General features: G+C 46.4%; 1 protein-coding gene across 1 annotated transcript in view; it reads right to left on the minus strand.

Moving 5' to 3' along the window:
* FBXW8 (F-box and WD repeat domain containing 8) overlaps positions 1-18,206 on the minus strand; it is a 51,545-nt gene extending 33,339 nt beyond the window's left edge. Inside the window, exons 1-4 of the mRNA XM_082293501.1 lie at positions 17,921-18,206; positions 14,961-15,065; positions 8,631-8,795; positions 8,297-8,385 (exon numbers count right to left, since the gene is read on the minus strand). Coding sequence (XP_082149627.1) covers positions 8,297-8,385; positions 8,631-8,795; positions 14,961-15,065; positions 17,921-18,205 — 644 coding nt within the window. The 5' untranslated portion in view covers position 18,206. The remainder of the gene's footprint in view (positions 1-8,296; positions 8,386-8,630; positions 8,796-14,960; positions 15,066-17,920) is intronic.
* Between the last annotated feature and the right edge of the window lie 1,067 nt (positions 18,207-19,273).

Here is a 19,273-nt window from a genome sequence, read left to right on the forward strand (position 1 = left end):
ATTATGAAGTCCTTACAATGTCAATGCATTTTATTGAAGTCAGTAGGAATTTTGCTCCAGTAACAGTCTCTGTTTAAACAGATGCCTGTTGATAAGCAAGTCAAATAATGAGTATTTTGCATTGTCTTGCTCCAACAAGCACCTCAGAGCTTTCATCCTTATTCCACCAAAAGCAACTCTCCAGTCCTTCATGTGTTTAATTAAGGTATCAGTCAGTTCCCCCCTCAGCAGGATCAAGAATAAAGCCCAATTAAACATGCAAACCCAAGCCCAAACGCCTTCAAGTCGGTTCAAATTGCTCCTGAGCTTCATCTTCTCTCCAAGGCCCAAGTGAGGCAGTGGTAACTCAAATGTCCAATTTCAAAACACCTCTCCATCAGAACTGTGGCACGTTGGGAGGTACCTCAATCACAATTAAAGATACTGGAATTAAAGGGATTCTAGCACCTTCTTTGTACTCCTCTGAAGTGAGGGATAAATGATGGACTGCTTACAAACATCTACCACAGGGTGAGGTGCCTCAAAGACTGGAAGAGGTGAAAGTTCTCAATTCTCCCTGTGTTCTCATTCCCAGGTATTTGGATACAAGTATTTTGCCAACTATAACCAACAGGTAGCTTGGCTGAGGGATTCCTTAAGGAAAGGATTCAGGAAAAACAAATGGTAGCAGAAAAGAACTACTTTACGTGGCAGAAAGGAATATAAATAGAACAATGGCCAAAAATAAAACACAAATGGAACAGGGAAGAGAAAATTTTCTGTTACATAGCAGAAAGCTACACCATAAAACACAAGGGAAAACAGATGGGGGTAAACCAAAACCAGAGTTTTAAACAATCCTAATGCTGGTAGAAGAATGCAGAGTAGAAAATTAATCTCCCTGATTTCATCCAAATGTTCTTTTGGGTTGCTTGATATACGAGTGCTGCTACGAAAAATGTGACTAATGTGTCCCAAAATGGATCTGGAAGCACTTTTAGATTTAGCATGTAGGAAATCCATTCTGAGCATCCTCATGATCAGTTCCCAAACTCTTCTGCTGAGAACCCAACTTTCCAATTTACCAACCCACGCCCATCTGTGGAGCCCTCACAGAAATGGAGCTGCAGAGAGCTTCTACCTTCGTTTTCAGGGCCTTATTTAGGAAATTATCACTCGAAAAAGTGGGTTAAGCTGCTGCAGTGTGTAGTTCTGTTATGTGTAACAAAATTAACATTTCACCATCCTCACTGCCTCTGCCTCACCTTCTATATTAAGTGCATGCAAATGTCATACCAAGGGAACAGAAACAAGCCAAAGGGTTGTATTGTAAGGAAAACAATTTAATGAACATTTATAGAAGCAGAAATTAGAAAAAGCCAAACTGTTTCTAGTAATTTGGTTTTTAAGGCCAAAAATCTCCCATCCCTTAGATCTAGGTTCCAGTGGCTTGCATCAGCCCAGGCCCATTAATTAAAGCAGCTGCTCTACCAAGGAGACAAATTACTGTGGGTACAGGAGAAAAAAATTATCTTTTCCACAAGAATTCAGGAGGAATTATGATGGAATTTGGGAAGGCTCAGCTCCATCAGCCCTATTATGTCACAAAGGACAAACAACAGCTAAAACAATAGCTCCAGTAGCAGACAGAGGTTAGAAAACACCATTTGAGGACGCTGTAAATCGATCTGTTTGCTCGTTGGAAGGAACACAAACTGCAACACGCTGCAAGCAGCAGAGAGGAGAGGCAGCACCTGAACTCCAGGCACTGCTGGTGACAACCCAAAGAGTAAAAACGAAATCTTCAGGAAGCTTAGTAGAAAGAAGGATGGGTTTGTATGGCCTTAGTAGAAAACCAGGATTTACAAGCTCAAAATTACTGCCTGTGACTGAGAACACTGAAGGCATCACTGAGCACATCCCTGCAGCAGCAAACCCCGCAGGTAAAGCAACAGCTCAGCGGCCAGGCAGGCTGGAAAAGCAGCTTCCACAAAGAGTCAGCATCAGCCTTCTACTCCTGGTTTCACCTGAAAGGCTCTTTTTCAGGAGCTGACAGAAAAGCCAACCTGGCTGTCACTTAACACAACCTCACCCAAGTGCCGTCTGTCACCCGACCCCTCTCAACCCGTGATGTCATTCCCCATTCCCGTGTGCGGCCTCCAAGGGTGACTCACTTGGAAAACAGGAGGCCTGACACTGCTCCTTAACAGTGGTGAGGATGAGTGAAGAGAGCACAAAAGGTTTGGGGAAGGCTGAAGAAAAAAAAGCAATGATTGTCACCTTCTGCTTTGTTTGACACCTTGGCTCCCAGTCCCTGCGAGGGGAGGGAGAAACCTAAGAAAGTTGTGCCATCATACAAGTGAAATTTAAGCAATTAAACAAGGCAGGAGTTTATTCAGGCTTTTGGAAGTCTTCAGTTTGTTAACTTTGATTCATTTTCATTACTAATTAATATTTTGGTTTCCTCAGGTCTGCACACTGAATTAAGATGCAAGAGCTAATAATAAATACCTTGAGAATAACCCACAAGCCCTATAGCAAAAAATCCAAATTAGATGAGAGTTGACTGAAGTTTTAAAAAGCGCAGGGAAGTATTTTCAAGCCTTTTGGGCTAGTTTCACACATCATTATGAAACTAAAGAGAGTAGCAAACCCAGCTTCTAAAAAGTCATTTGCAGGTCACCTTTGAGCAAGAGGAAAGTGGAGTGGGAGGTGATGGAAGAGAACAAAGGAACTCACCATAAAGGAGCAGCTACTTGTGTGTAGATGTTGCTCAAAATGACTTAAACTGAAAGGCCCAAATTGTTTGTGAGTGCTCCCACAAGACTCACCAGAATGAAGACAACTGCATAAAATCATTTCAGCATTTAGGATGTCAGCATGAGAAATAAACATCCAGATCTCCCTAACTAACCACAAAGGATATTCAGCAAGTTCTTCCTTAGCTTCTCATTGCCTTTATCAAGCATCACTTGGGGAAACACCACCTGTACCAGGTGTGCTCCACCCTGAAAGGGGAGGAAATGTGACTGCTGGCTTATCAAGGCAATCAGCAGATGAATCTCACCAGCCCTAACTCCTCAAATCTCAAGGAAAGCTGGCAGTAAGTAGTGGGGAAGGAGGAAAACATCTGAAATTAAAATTTCAAGAGAAGCCAGGGCTGATTTCCCAGTCTGTAAGAGGTGCAGGGACTCCTCACAGCATCTGCTAAACCGGTTTGTGGCCAAGCTCTTCACTAACAGGCCACCACTCTTCCTTCAGTCAGGGAAAACTGAAGAAAAAAAGGAAAAGCTGATACTTTATAGTTCTGGGTCTTGGGAAGGGTGGTCTGACTCTAGGCCTCTTCTGTTTCTTTATTTTCAGAGCCACCAGCAGCAGTAAAGCCACCGTGCCCTTTCTGCAAGCATTAAAAAATTAACACATCCCCCTCACGCCCACTTGGTGTGGTTTTAGGGGTGAGCCATGAGGGGACAGAGGCACCACCAGCACAAGGCAAGGTCAGCACAGGGCTCAGGAACAGCCACAGGTGAGTATTTCAGAGCCAGTCAGGCAGCAACAGTCTCACAGCATGCCACGGACATGTCACACCTCGGGATCCTCTGGAACGACAAGGTCAAGCAAGGACCAGATGCATGTTCTGAGATCACTCACTGTCCAGGAGGACCCAACCTCTGACTACATTGCCAAGAATACAAAAAAATAGCAAAAAAGTAGCAATTTTACTGTCTGAATATGCATTTGCTCAAAAAACCCCAGATAAATTCAGATTTTAGTACAAGAAAGTGAAGCAATCCAGGCATTCTGTATGGCAAATGACAGCATCAGACACAGTGAGCCTCATCACCAGTAGGAATGTCTAAAAGCCAAGCAAGCAGCTATATAATTGCTTTAAGTAAGCTCTGACTTAGGGCTGAAACTCCATTTGAGTCGAATATGAGGGGGAGAACATCATCCCTTTAGAGAAGATCCTTCGAGACGTGTAACTGTAGAAAGGCTGGCGAATACAACATTGATTGGGAGTGAGGTAACCACAACCACCACTGGCTCAAATGAAAAGGGATTCAGGGGCTGACCCAGAAAACAAGCCTCGTAACCACTGGGATGAAATTTTAATGACAAACACAAGAAGCTCTGCGTGCAGGCCAGATTGAATTATCTGATGTCAGGCAGCACCCGCGCGGCGCTCGCACAAAGGGGAGCTGCTCGCAGCCACCTTCGACTCCCAGCTCAGGTTGCACTTAATCAATCCTTGATACTCTGCCATCTCCTGGCTTCAGCTTGGGCAGCAGCGTGGGGAAAAGTGGAGAGTGCATGGAACAGGGGCATTTCTCTGTGTAGTGTGTCTTTGCTTCCTTCACAGAGTAATAAAGAGCTGCTCCTGAACGCGTTCGAACTGTGCCTCTATAAATCACACCCAGAGCTGCTGGTTTAAGTCACTCTGCCCACAACCTGTATCAATTCCCTTGCAGAAAGATTCAAAAGCTCTACAGCAACTAAAATAAAAATGATTCCACTTTGCAGCAGAATTTGAAGCAGGACAGTGAAGATCACAAGATCAGGCCCAGCAGAGCACGGGTTCAAATCAATCAGTGATTCCAGGCTTGGTCCAAGATTCCCAAAACACACCAGCCCCAGCATTCCTGCTCCCTGCAGCTAGAACTCCTCTCTCCAACCAGCCCAACTAGAACTTAATCTGGCTACTGCCAGAAAAAGAATTAAAGATGTTTCTATAAATACATCAGCAACAAAAGGACTGCTGAGGAGAATCTCCATCTTTATTGGATCAGGGAGAAACAGTGACAAAGGATGAGGAAAAGGATGAGGAAAAAGCTGAGGGAATTAAGGCCTTCCTGTCCTCAGGATACCCAGGCTGGAAGACAGGGACAGGGAGCAGAATGAAGTCCCCATGATCCAAGGGGAAATGGTTGGGATCCTGCTGCAGCACTTAGGACACACACAGTCCCATGGGGCCGGATGGGATCTGCCCCAGGGCACTGAGGGAGCGGGGACAGAGCTCACCCAGCAGGGAGGTGATTTACCCAGGGGATTGCAGCCAGCTGTGATGCCCAGTAGAAGCTGGGCTGGAAGGAGGATCCAGGACAATACTGGCCTGTCAGCCTGAGCTCAGTGCCAGGGAAAGCTGTGGAGCAGAACATCACCAAGGCAAAGTGCTGGGTCCTACCCTGAGCCACTGTCACCCCATGGAATGCTAAAGGCTTGGGGAGGAGTGGCTGCACAAGGCGGACAAGGCCCTGGGGGTGCTGGTGACAGCAGCTGGACACGAGCCCAGGTGTGCCCAGGTGGGCAAGAAGGCAAAAGGCACCTGGGTGTCCCAGGGCAAAGCACTGGGCACTCCTGGGGCACCTCCAATCCTCTGTTCAGTTCCGGGCCCCTCAGGACAAAAAGGACCTTGAGGGGCTGGAGCGTGTCCAGGGAAGGGAACGGAGCTGGGGAGGGGGCTGGAGCCCCAGAATTGGCTGAGGGAGTTACAACCAAAAAACCTGCTGAAAACTGAGCAGCCCTGAGCCTCTAGTGCAGCAACTGAGACAGAAGAAAGATAAGTGATGTCCCAAGCCACTGCATAGAAAAACCTTGGGAAATGCCCCACAATTCTGGATTAGCATTTGCAGCACCACTGACTTCCCAGGCCCTGCAAACTCACAGCCCAGCTTAGCTCAGACACACAAGTCCCTCTGTAATCACTGATTATTCCCATGCAAAGCTGAACACACAAGTGTTTGTGAAACTGGAGAGAGAATCATTAAACATAACAGATAATTGATATTTATACTGAGAGGAGAATTGACTTTGTAAACCTCAGCTATTAAATTACTTCTTCAGTACTGAAAGAACGCAACAGTTTGCTATTGATCACCAGATTCATTACACTTTTATGACAAGTTTGAAAGCACAATGCCATTAAGTACAATTTTATAAGCTGGGAGAGACAGGGGATGGTTATGGTTGGATTTAAAAAATAAAAACACAGCAAACAACAAAACCCCAACAAATTCCTCAACATCCTAAATACCTCCCAAGTGCACATAAAGTATTTCCCTGCACAATTTGCTGATGTCCTTGGAAGTTTTAGTTACAACTTGAAGTCCCCTTGTTTGATATTTACCATTTATCTAATTAAGAGACAAAGCAGAGTGAAGGACAAGCACTAAACAGCAAAGAATATAACAATTTTTGTGTTCTAATACTCTAAACTTTTCATTTACTAACCAGCTAAATTCAAACAGCTGAATTCTGATTCCCCCATGTTGTTTTATCAAATACATGCTCACAGCTTCATAAAGAGGTAATTCATTTTTCAGAGAAATCACTGGAAAGTCATTTAAGTGAACATTGCTTTTTCTAAAGGATACACACATGCAGCTTTTCCCTCAGTGGTCTCTTACCTGCTCACCTGTTTTCAGGAACCTCAATTATTTAATTTACCACATCTCTGATGTAAATTCACCAAGAGAATCAGGAGATACTGGAGGAACCAGACAACCAATATGAAAAGAGCGTGTGGAACCATGTGAACCCAGCTTCTGTAATACCCCAAGCTAAACCATGGACTATTTGAGTTTAATATGAGATTAATAACCTTTGTTTATTAATATTTAAAGAAATGTAATTTAATCTGCATAACTCCTATCTGCTGCATGTTTGGATATAAATACAATGGAGAAAATAAAGGAAAAGAAGAGCTGGAGGTTTTGGCAGCAGCATGGAGACAAGTGGGGTTTGCTGTCTGATGGTTTAGGTTTCTACTCTCAGCAGTCCAAGAGCACTCAAAAGCATTTCCATGGATGAAGGTTTTCAAGGCACCTTTCTTATAACCAGTCTGTGAATTTTAAAGTATTTTAGAAGTAGTTTTCTCTAATCCCACAGCATTAACATGAAGTGCTACCATAAACCATGGAACTCTGGTACACCAAGGACAGTGTCCCAGCTCCCCAGGTTATCATAATTTTTATTTACTCATGGGATTTCTGGAGGGTTGCTGACTACTGAACCTGTGAAATTCAAACAGAACACAGTAAAGCCTCACACTTATTGAGAGAATCACTGCAACCTCTTCCAAAAATTTGTGAGGCTCTTAAAATTGTATTTAAGAGCCTAAACCAAATGACTACCTAATATTAAATCAAGGTCCAGAAAACTTCTGTATTAGGAAAAGAGAAGTTTGAGTTTACCTATTTTTGGGTGGGTTATTTTCCTCCTAGGTTGTCTTTTAAGTAAGAATGGAGAAAAGTAACAGTCCTTCTAAAGTTATTTTTGTGTGCTGTGACAAGATATCCTTGTGATTAAGAGATTTTTATAGAAAAACATTTAAAAAGGGACATTTTTCAGTAGATTTGTAAAATGTTTCATACATTCTGGGGGGCTTCCACAGCAAAACAATAGATGGAGTTCATGAGAAAACACCTGAGCTTTTACAGGGACTACTCATACATGAGATCACTTTTGAATAGTTCCATAAAAATTTGAGCTGCTGAGAAGTTGTAGATAACCATCCTTATCAGTCACTTCAGGACAGCCTGTCTCAGGAACTGCAGGTGAATCCATTCTTATGCTTCAAACAGGTGTTGCTTTTGAATTTGCTAAAAGAAGCACCTGAGATTTCAGATGGTGAAGGTGGAGTGGGCATTACACAGCCTGGTGAACATGGAGTGGGCATCACACAGCCTGGTGAACATGGAGTGGGCATCACACAGCCTGGCAAAGGTGGAGCGAGCACTACACAGCTTCATAAAGGTGCAGTGGGCACTACACAGCCTGCTAAGGATGGAGCAAGCTTTACACGCTCTGGTAACAGCGAAGTGGGATTTACACAGCCTGGTGCAGATGGAGTGGGCATTACACACTTTACAGAAGGTGCAGGGGGCATTACACACTCCACAAAGGTGCAGTGGGCATTACACACTCTATAAAGGTGCAGTGGGCATTACACACTCTATAAAGGTGCAGGGGGCATTACACACTCTGTTAAAGGTGCAGTGGGCATTACACACTTCACAAAGGTGCAGTGGGCATTACACACTCTATAGAAGGTGCAGTGGGCATTACACACTCTATAGAAGTTGCAGTGGGCATTACACACTCTATAAAGGTGCAGGGAGCATTACACACTCTACAGAAGGTGCAGGGGGCATTACACACTCTATAAAGGTGCAGTGGGCATTACACACTCTATAAAGGTGCAGGGGGCATTACACACTCTACAGAAGGTGCAGTGGGCATTACACACTCTACAGAAGGTGCAGTGGGCATTACACACTCCGTTAAAGGTGCAGGGGGCAGTGCCCAGCCCGGTGCTCACCCGGCCATGACGACTCCGTCGCAGGAGTGGACGTCACACAGGACCCTGCCGGGCTCGTAGCGCAGCTGGCTCACGGCACCCACGCGGTTCTGCAGAGAGGACACAGGGCTTGGTGTGTTCCCATTGCTTCACCCACCAAACTTTGCTGCTGGGAAACTCCCAGCTTTGTTCCTGCTGCTGAGAGAAAACACATCTATCCCAAAAACCCCCCAGCACCTTTCAAGTGGCAAAAAGGAGCTGCAATACACACCACCAACTCTCCTCTCCAACTTGCTTGAGCCAGGTTGCCATTTTTCCACAGCACCTGGGTCCCTTTAAGGAAATTCCCTCCTACCTTCCAGTTGGTTTTCAACATGTGTTCTCTGGCTCTGCAGTTTTTGAGGGCAAGCTTCCAGCAGGAATGGTCGGAGATGCTCGTATCCAACAGGTATCCCTCCTCCTGGCACAGTCGGTACCACAACACTTCGTCTTCTGCAAGGATTTTCCATGTCCTGCTGACCTAGAAATCGAGGTTTTTATATGGATCTCTCATAAATTTTTAAGTAAAAATTGGATTTAATATAAAACATTAAATAGCATCTGAAATATAAATATATAAATCAATACCGGCCTGCACTGAGACGAAATTCTTACTTAAACAAATATATTTGTTCACTCTTTATACAACTGAGTGAATAAAAACCCCAAACCTTTAACAAAAGGCTTGTTTTCTGTGGGTTCTTTGGGAAGTAACTGAGTTTATACTCACAGCATGGACACCAGCTTAGTGGCCACACTGTCAACCTCCAATATCAGGGTACTGGAAAATTTTGAAGGGAAAAGCAGCAAGAAAACAATTAGGATGGAATTGTGAGCTTAGAGCAAAAAGATGAATTTATTTTCATATTTGTAGCTAAGAAACCCTCTCAGATCACAGCACCATATCTCTGAAGTCCCACTGACAATGCCTGATTAGGGCTATGACATTAGTGATTTATAACCTATTGTATTACAGTATGCATAAATAGGAATGAATTATTAAGTTTTTCAAGCAGCCTCAAGTTGCTGCCCATTCCAGAGAGAACAGCTTCATCACAATCAATTGTGGGCTCAGAATTAAAGATTCAAGAGGTAAGAGCCAACTTAAGTAGCTTTTTTTTTTCCCTCTGTAATTCTTAATTTAAAAAAACAGACGTAACCAATGAAAGCCATGACTGGTGAAAACAGCAATCAATTGTGCTCTGTTTCTAAAAAGATTAAAACAACCTTCTGAGACTGACATCATTTTTAGTAAGTTACAATTAAGCATCTAATGTTTGTTTCGGTCCCCAGATTATGCCAAGAATCCAAGCGTCCCATGGACACAAACTCTCCCAGGACCTTTATATTTATTTGCCATTTCTTCCATAGTCACACACACACATAAAATGTTTAATATGATGAAAAAAGGGGTGATCTGAGTCACCTGCAAGTGTTTTTAAGATTTGAGACCTACAGAGAAGAGCAGTGCTCAAATAGGAATATCCAAATGCAGCAGAATGAATGTTCTTAATCACCCAGAGGCCTCGATGCAAATTGGCAGGGAGAAGACAATCCCCTTCCATCCTCTGACAAAGGAAACAACCTGCACAGGGCAAAAACAATGCCCTGAAATGACAGAACCAGCACTGAGGCTTCTCCAGCAATACACATCACCCTGGCACCCAAAAGCAGTGCTGAGTGCTCCTGTCCCTAGAGGGACACACTCAGCAATATCAAAAGCACCAAAAAGAGGCAATCCCAAATTCAAACCATTAGGAATTTGCTCTCAATTTGATTTGAAAGTAGGATAAATATCTGTATTATTGCTCCAAGAATAAAAAAAGAAACCTAAACCAGCTTTCTGCTGACACACCAAAAGAGCAGCTGTGGAGCAGGAGAGGAGCTCCCCAGGCAGAACCTCTGCCCCCTCCCCAAACAGCAGCACATTTTCCTGACAGGGACAGGCTGAGCACACGCACAGGGAAGCACAGCCAAACCAGGCCAGCTTTTGCCTGGCTTTCCAAAATAAAAATCAAAAATAAACACACACCTTTGAGTCTGCCAAAACAGACAATATTGCACAGACCTTTCAAGTTTCAGGGTCTTAAAAGCATTTTATAAAGACAGTAAAACAAAAGAAAAGGGGGGGGGAAGCTACATAAAATCTTGACTGCCTTTTCAGCTTTCAGGGGGAATAAAGATCCTATCCTATCCTGATTTTTTTTCAATCAAATTACAGCGAACCCTGCTGTTTTACAAGCCTGGATTTCCAAAGGGTCCCTAACCCAGCCTTTTCTTACAGCCCCAAACTCGCATGCCAACCCCTTGTAAAACCCCACTGAGCGAGGCTCAGCTGCACAAAATCACTAATAAAGAGTCTCAAGCATTTCACTTTACAGCACCACTGTGGGCTGCAGCATTAAAACCAGCCCTTGGCTTCAAGTCAGCTTTATTAGATCTGCTTGACTTGGAGTTTCAGGTGAGGCCCCCAAAGCCAGGGCGTTATGGCTTTATTCATGTGCACCCAAACGCTGGGTGTTGGAGAGGAGCTGAGATGTGCAAAGCTCTTGTTAAAACTCTTTCCAAATCTAAACTACACAGAAACTCCAGAAAGGATCAATGACAACATCTTACAGACTTGTTTATAGATCTGGAGTCCTGACTTCAATTTTGTCTTCAGTGTTCCTATTATCTTTTTACAACTGTTCTCAGCAAAGAAAGTTTGGGTTCCCCTGAGCTCCACATAGGGACAGTTTTATATTTTATAGTTCAGCAAGTAATAATGTTCTGAAGGACTTCAAAGGCTTTTGCTGACATAGGCTTTGCTATTTGGTTTTGCCCCTGGGGGATATTTTTCCCCCTAAAAAAACCCCACCTCTTCCATCAAATTCAAAATTTCTTCTAATCCCATCTAAATCAACTGGCTCAAATCCTAATGAAGGTTTATTCATCCCTCTGCATCTGATAATGGTTTTTATTTCACTAGGTTTATTTTCTTCCCCAGACACACAAAGGCAGAGTCAAGGCTCATTTGCTGAGACCAGGGGCCTCAATTAGAGCTAGCTGGACTTTGAGCTCAGTACAGCAAACAGTGCCAAGGAGTGTTTAATCCAAACCCATTCTGATGGAAGCTGCTCATCCTTTCTGCTCACAGCCCTGAGCACAAAATGGGTTGGGCTGGAAAGGACCTTAAAGACCACCCAGTGCCACCCCCTGCCATGGGCAGGGACACCTCCCACTGTCCCAGGCTGCTCCAAGCCCCAATGTCCAGCCTGGCCTTGGGCACTGCCAGGGATCCAGGAGCAGCCACAGCTGCTCTGGGAATTCCAGCCCAGCCCCTCCCCACCCTCCCAGGGAACAATTCCTTCCCAAGATCCCATCCAGCCCTGCCCTCTGGCACTGGGAAGCCATTCCCTGTGTCCTGTCCCTCTATGCCTTGTCCCCAGTCCCTCCCCAGCTCTGCTGGAGCCCCTTTAGGCCCTGCAAGGGGCTCTGAGCTCTCCCTGGAGCCTTCTCCTCTCCAGGTGAGCACCCCCAGCTCTCCCAGCCTGGCTCCAGAGCAGAGGGGCTCCAGCCCTGGGAGCAGCTCCTCCTCTGGTCTCACTCCAGCAGTTCCAGGTCCTTCCTGTGCTGGGGATCCCAGAGCTGCAGGTGGGGGTCTCACCTGAGTGAGGGAGAGGGGCAGAATCTCCCCTGCTGGGGGATCAGCCCAAGGCAGGGATATCCTTATCCATCCATTTCTCTGCTCTCTCTGCGAATCACAAGGAGGATGGATGACTGCTTCTACCCATGAACAACCTTGATGCAAAACCATGCTCAGAAAAATACATTCAAGTTTCTTTTGTAAATGTATAAACATTAAAGCCTCAACAGTTTGACAATCCCAGAAGCCCTGGAGGCAAGCAGATGAAACTCTTGATTTATGCACGACAATTCACTCCTAAATTCCTAGAAACAGTCTCCCTTGCCCCAGATACATACACAATTCCTGTGTTGGTAAACACTTCTAAACCTTCTCTAAGATGAAAACCTAACAGGTCATGGGAATTTCCCACTGATCTGTTCAGAAACAAAACTGCCAAAATTCAGTGCTGCTGAATTCAGACACATCCCCTTATCCCAAAGCTGACACCATAAAGGCCAGGTCCCCAGGCCACAGGTAAAATTAATGTACCTACAGCATCAGCCCCAAATAACCCAAGGACACTTCAGGTTGTCACACTTGTGGTGTCCCAAGGGATGGTTTTTCCTTTCCCCCTACATCACGACCAGGAGGAGGGAGTGACTGTTCCCAAACCTGCTCATGCTCACAGGAGAGTCACTCATGGCACAGATATTTCTGCCAGTGGTCTGAACACAATCAAAAGGTGCTCACAGGGGAAAATTCTGCATCACTCTGGTCTGTTCTGTGCTACATGAAGCCCTGGATTTCCTCCCTGAATTCCAAATGTGGGATATCAACGGGGACTGGTCTGGTGAGTGCTACTGAATGTCAGCCCCCTACTGCAGACCCACCAGAGCTCAGGCACTGAGGACACTGCTATTTACAGGCTTTTGTATTTCCAGTGCCACACAGACAGGTTGTGTTTTATAGGCCAAATTCCAAAAATCAAAGAAAAGCTGTGGGGGAGTGAGGGAGAGGGAAATATCAAGGTGAAATTAAAGTTCTCCAGACAGTCTGTGGTGTGATTAAATCTCAGAGAGGCTCTGCAGTCAGGCTCCTTTGCTGTTAGCTGGTTACCAATTTGGCATAAAGAACTAAGCAAACAGGTTTTCTCCAAAGGCACTCACATGGATCATGATGCCAATTCCACCAACTGGCCCAATTTCACTGAAATCCCAAGGCACCTTAATAAAAAAACCCTTTCTAGGATAACGCCATAAAGCAGCAGGGTTTTCCATGCAACAGAAGAGGGCTCCCCCCCTTCAAAAACAAAACCACCAAGAGAAAAATGAAAATGCTATTTATTTTTATGGCTCTGCTTTTTATTTGAACACTTAAAAAGAAGCCAGCTCTGCACTGCATATTCATCTGATTGGGAAAGCCCTGTAAAACACTGGGCACTTGCTCAGCTACCTGTCAGCTGCCACAAAGGAACAATGACTTGGGAAGAGGAGAATGAGAAATGTGGAAAATTGTGTCAGTGTTAGAACACATCTTATGAGAACAGGTTCAAGCTAAAAAGCAAAGTGAAGGAGAGAGAAATCCAGTGCAGCCCCAAGCACAGGGAAAAGGAGCAGCCCTCCACCAGCCAATGTTTTCATTATGCCATGAGGTAAACTGATCATGCCTAAAGAGGGAGGAAAAAGAGAGTGAAAGATTTAAACTAATCCACCTCAAAAATGCAATCCTGTGCCATGTCATGGGCTGTGACCTTTACTGATGGCAGTACCTCAAGGGACAGAAACGTGAGCATATCTGAAAGCTTCAGTGTCCTGGACAGCATCAAAAAATAATCCTAGAGAATTTTCTCCTCTGCAACAGCAGCCCTGCACGGGGAATTAATTCTCTTTTAACAGTCCCCGTTCCTAAAAGGCATTAGCAAGTCAAAGATTTAAGCAATAGCCACTTGTAGCTATTTAACACCACAACACACTCACACTGAACATTAAATGCCCAATTTCCTTTTGAAGCCTGGGCCATTTGCAGAATATTTCTGTTTAGTTTACCATCCTCAACAGACCCTGTCTGTCACTTCTCACTTTTCACACATTAACATTTTCCTCTTCCACTCAAACCATGCCTTACACTGTTTGTAACACAAAGAATGGCTTTGGTTGGATTTTTGTGAAGTTGCAAGATGTGCTTTGTATGTCAGAGTTAATGAACACCAACCTGGAACCCAAAACAGTGGCCATGGGACAAGCTGGAATTATAGCCACAATATTCTGCTTGACTTCACAGGGTAATCAGCACTTGCCAATTAAGTTTGCTTTGAAGATTCATTCAGAGAGGGGGTTCATCATTCAGTGTGTGAAGAAAGGAAATAAAAGGCCCAACAGTGTGGGCTGAACAACCCCAAGCAGAATGCAGTGTGTTTCAGTAAAGCTATTGAAGAGACAGGCAGTTTACAATTATACATAAATTACAGACCATGCCTGAGTACTGACTGCTGAGAGCATTATCTGAAAGTATCAGAAAATAAAAATATAAACCCCTTGCAGGGCTGGGGGGGAGGAAATCAGGGTCATTCAAGAATTTAGCCTCACGTGAAAATACTGTAGACAAAAAGTTACTACTCCAGTGTCTGTGGTTCAAATCTCACACTGGAAAGTGGGAGGAGCAGCTCTTGCCATGCCCTTAGCACTGCCAAGTGCTGAGCTCTAAATACTGCAGCAAGACACTCACTTGAATCAAAAATGCTTCTAAACACACTCACTTGAATCAAAATATCTTTGCACTATTTATTTTTAATTTTAAGGCTTCGCTTCTGCCCAAGCCACAGATGTTTTATTTAACTCTGCTCAAGTGCAGCTGTAAACCCAGCTCATGTACCATTACTTTTTCAATATTCAGCTTTGGAACTGTTTCCTGTAAGTGAAAGCACAACCAGCTGAGTTCCTTGGGCTACCACCCCCCTGCCCTACATCGAGGTGCCTGTTTTTTCACCATTTCTGCCAATTTTAAGTGGTATCAGAGCAGCAAACTGCCAGCAGCACTTACCTGAGCACACCTTCCCAGCTCAGCCTTGCCCAGGTACCGGAATATCTTCAGTGCCAGCTCGTAAGGCAGCTGGACATCGAAGAAAGGAACCTCATTGATTTCATTCTGGAAAGGAAAAAGGAGAAAATAATTTGTGAGGCTTCTTTAACAGAGTCTGACAGCAGGAGACATTACCATGGTGTGGGGAAGGGATGGTGAGTCCTCAGTGCCATCACAGCTCCATTTCTGCCTCTCCCCCCTTTCATGGCCCTTCAAAGGGCAGAGAAAGGCAAGACACCAGTTCTAGTAAAACAGTTTGGCGAAGGTTTCAGTGCCAAAAAGACCCAATAAATAAGCACTTTGAAGACATATGCCCATTATGAATTTCATTTACAAGATTTCAAACCCACATGATGGAAAAATGAACAAGTATTTTAAATAAAACTGAACAGAGATCATGTTAGTTTCTTTCATTAGTAACATAAAAATGTCTTTTTAATATGAAACGTTCCTCCTTTAATTGATTGAGCATCTCAAACAAAAATTTAAAGCCAAATCCATCAATTTAAGCTAACAGCTAAATGCAGCACACAGATTTTTCCTAGATGTATTTTGTTTGGTTTAACTACATAATTATTACATCTTCTTTCTGCAGTTATCACAAGAAGATTTGTCTTCTCTCTTATCCTGTCTGGACATTCAAAATTTTTATACTACGTGAAAGAAAATGAGTAAAATCAGCTGATTCTGACCATTTCTATGCATCAGTTTTGCTCTCTGATGTTTTCTCTGGTTTCTGTCTCCCCCCCAAGTGCTCCTGATCATTGTCTACCAATCCTCATGCACAAAATTGGCTGCTCAGTTAAAACCCAGCTCCACTGTTTGCCTTCAGAACCTCAGGCAGATCTCAAAGCAGGATCATCTCCTGCCTCTTGGCACTTCCCTAATCCTCACACCCTTGTTTCTTTGTTGGTCTCTTCTACAACTACTCCTTCTCACTCAAATCTGGGCCCTTTGCAGCACCAAAGTAGAATAGAAAGGATATTCTGGGTTTATTTAAAGCAGAGTTAGTCAGGAAAATCACTACATAATGTGGTGGTGTGGTTTTTAATGCAAAAGATATTCTACACTAGACAAGTGTTTAGACAACACAAATACGAGCAATGCTCCCACCAGGTCTTTTTAGCAACAAAACATCACTTTATACACACTGGAACCTCCCACTTGTTCTAAAGTTACTTAAAGCAGGACCTGCAGCCAACCTTGCTGCTCCCCTCCCTCTGTACCCCCAGTCTTCCTGCACAAACAGCTCCTTTTCCCTCCCCTGTGCGCCAGGGCCGCTGGCTCCACTCCCCGCTGCGGATCTGCAGGAAGACTGTTTTGCTTTCGTGTGCTTTAAATCCCATCCATTTCCAACGGGGACACCGAAGGAAAACACAAAGGGAACATCTCCATGGCCACATGCAGGCAGGCTCCAAGCTGCCCAGATGTGATCCCGCTCAGATCCAGGAGCCACGGAACCGTTCTGGAGCCACAGGCTGCCCAAACAAATAAGAGGAGCCATTGGGCAAGGATTATTAGCTCCAGGCTTATGAGCTCAGGCACGGACCCACTGTGGATGTGCTCCTTCCAAATTGGACTTGACTCACGTCCAAGCAGCAGATCCTGGGCTGTCTGGATGCACACAGAGGTCTCACTGGAAGGACTGAGGGCCTGCAGACACAGCAGTGCTGACACAACACTCAACACCAACGGTGTTTTAAGGAAAGGTGGGGAAAAGAGCAAACAACAGCTATACAGACTTTTTATCAACTGATCTGCAAGATCAAGCAGTTTATACCCTGCTTCAAATAAACCCAGAACTGCCTTTTTTTCCGACTTTCTTGCTGCAAAGGGTCCAGGTTTAAATGAGGAGTAGCTGTAGAAGAGACCTACAAAGAAACAAAGGAATGGAGGTTAGGAAAGTGCCCAGAGGCAGGGGATGATCCCGACTTGGGATCTGCCTGAGGTTCTGAAGGCAAACTGGACATAAGAACACAGCACAAACTCATATTGATTCCATTCTAATGCAATCCTAACATTAGGGACAGATCCAGGTCTTCCCACAGCCCAAAAATCCCAGCAGCTTGCCCTCAGCACAAGGAAGCGGGGATGTTAAGTCAGCACCAGACTGTCTAAAAGTCCACTGGAATGAATCCAAAACTCAAATACAACCAGCCCCTCTGAGACAGATTCGGGCTCCTGTGTGCTAATGGAGCACTAATTCTGTAAATGGATTAATTTGTGCCTTGCAGACAGAAATTTAATCTGTTCCTTTTAATTTTTTTAAGCAAAGAGTAATTAGTCATAGTGAGGTTAGTGAGAAATAAGAAAATGGGCTTCCCCCCTAGTTTTCCTATACTGTAAATAAAATCTCCATGGCATTGAGGATTTACCAAAATAACTTTTATCTGGTTCAGAACTGTATTTAAGACTATTTCCAAATTAACTCCTTTATTTAAAGAATTAAAGCTTGTTTTCTTACTACGCTGCTGTGTCACAAGGCAGGATATCCTTAATTACTGCACTTGCATCAAACTGCCTGAGTAAATAACAAAAATCTTAAAAGAGGAAAAAAAAATATTATTTCATAGAGCCACGGAATATCTCGAGTTGGAAGCAACCCTCGCGGATCATCGAGCCCAACTCCTGGCCCTGCACATGACACCCCAACAATCCCAAACCCTGTGCCATTACATAGGACCAGCAGATTTTGAAGGGTTAAAACTTTATAAGAGGATATATATCCAGAAGCTGAGGTTGTAAACAAGCACAAAGGAACCCAAATTCAACGTTGCCTTTGCTCGCTGCCTCCCAGCGACCCCTCGGCCGAGCCCCCCTGCGTGCTCCGGTACCGGCCCCACCGCGGCCGCCCGCCCCGCCTGGGGCCGGCCTGTCCCGGGCACAGCCCCAGAGCCGCCCCCGGCCCCGCGCAGCCCTACCAGGTCTCGGATCAGCTGCCCCAGCAGATCGTCCCTATCGCTGGCTCCGTCCCCCGCGGGCTCCCCGGCGGGGCGGGAGGGCGCGGGGCTGCGACGGGCCGGAGCGCCGCCGGCCAGCAGCCCGCGGGCCAGCGCCAGGTACCCGGGCTCGGCCGGGGGTTCCCGCGGGGGCTCTCCCGGCCTCTCCGAGGGCTCCTGAGGGGGCTCCTCCCGCCGCCGCCGCTTCGCCCCCCCGGCCCGCTCCTCCCGCCGGCGCCACTCCCGCTCCGCGGGCACCGCGGCCATGGCGGCGGGGCCGGCCCGGCGCGGCACGGAAACCGCGCCCCGCGCCCGCGCGTTCCGCCGCCACAAGGTTCCGCCGCCGCCGGGACCGGGGCCGGGGCTGGGGCCGGCGATGAAGCTGGCCTTGGGGCCGCGGCCGTCATATTGTGGTCCCCACACGAGGACCGCGATGGCGGTCGAAGGGCCCGGCCTGGCTCTGGAGAGCCGCGGGCGGCCGAGCGAGGCCGCGGCGACGGCAGGGTGGGTCTAGGGTCTGGGTTCTGCTGGGAGCCCTCAGCCGCCTCAGCCGTGGCCAGGGTGAGGGCAGGGTCCCGCTGGGCACCCAGAGCCCCCTCAGCCGTGGCCAGGGTGAGGGCAGGGTCCCGCTGGGCACCCAGAGCCCCCTCAGTCGTGGCCAGGGTGAGGGCAGGGTCCCGCTGGGCACCCAGAGCCCCCTCAGCCGTGGCCAGGGTGAGGGCAGGGTCCCGCTGGGCACGCAGAGCCCCGCTGGGAGCCCTCAGCCCCCGCACAGCCATGGCCGGTCCCGCGGGGAGAAGCCGCTCCCACGGGAGGGTTGTTGCCCATGGAAGTGGCCGCTCTGGGTGGCCGATGTACCCCGCTTAGACCTTTTTTTCCTTTCTCTTGGCCAAATCTGAAGCCGAGCTGGTGGGCAGGGGTGGCCCCACCGCTGTCGTGCCCACCACACCCGCTGGGAAGGTGTTTTGCTGCTTGAATCACACCCACGTCCTGCAGCCACCACAGGCCGAGAGCTGCCACTTTGGTGGCGTTTTGGGGAGGACATGAAGTTGGCTCAACTCCTCTCCAGTATCAACACACCTTGGTGCTCAAAGGCTGCGTTTCAAATGATGCTGAACCGCGGCTGTGGAGATTCTTCAGCTTCAGCCAGGCCAGTTGCCCAGGGGAGCAGGGAGGCCATGAGTATTCAAGTCTTCAGCATGATTCCTGTGGAGCCCTCGAGGAAATAAAATAGGTAAGTGATGTGTTGGGGTAAGCCAAACAGCCGGTCCTTCTAACACACAGCCCTTGCTCTCAGCAGCAGCTTGTGCAGTTGTACCCCTGCCCTGGTGTCCA

This window comes from Coloeus monedula, assembly GCF_965178545.1.
Source record: "Coloeus monedula genome assembly, chromosome: 18".
NCBI lineage: Eukaryota > Metazoa > Chordata > Aves > Passeriformes > Corvidae > Coloeus > Coloeus monedula.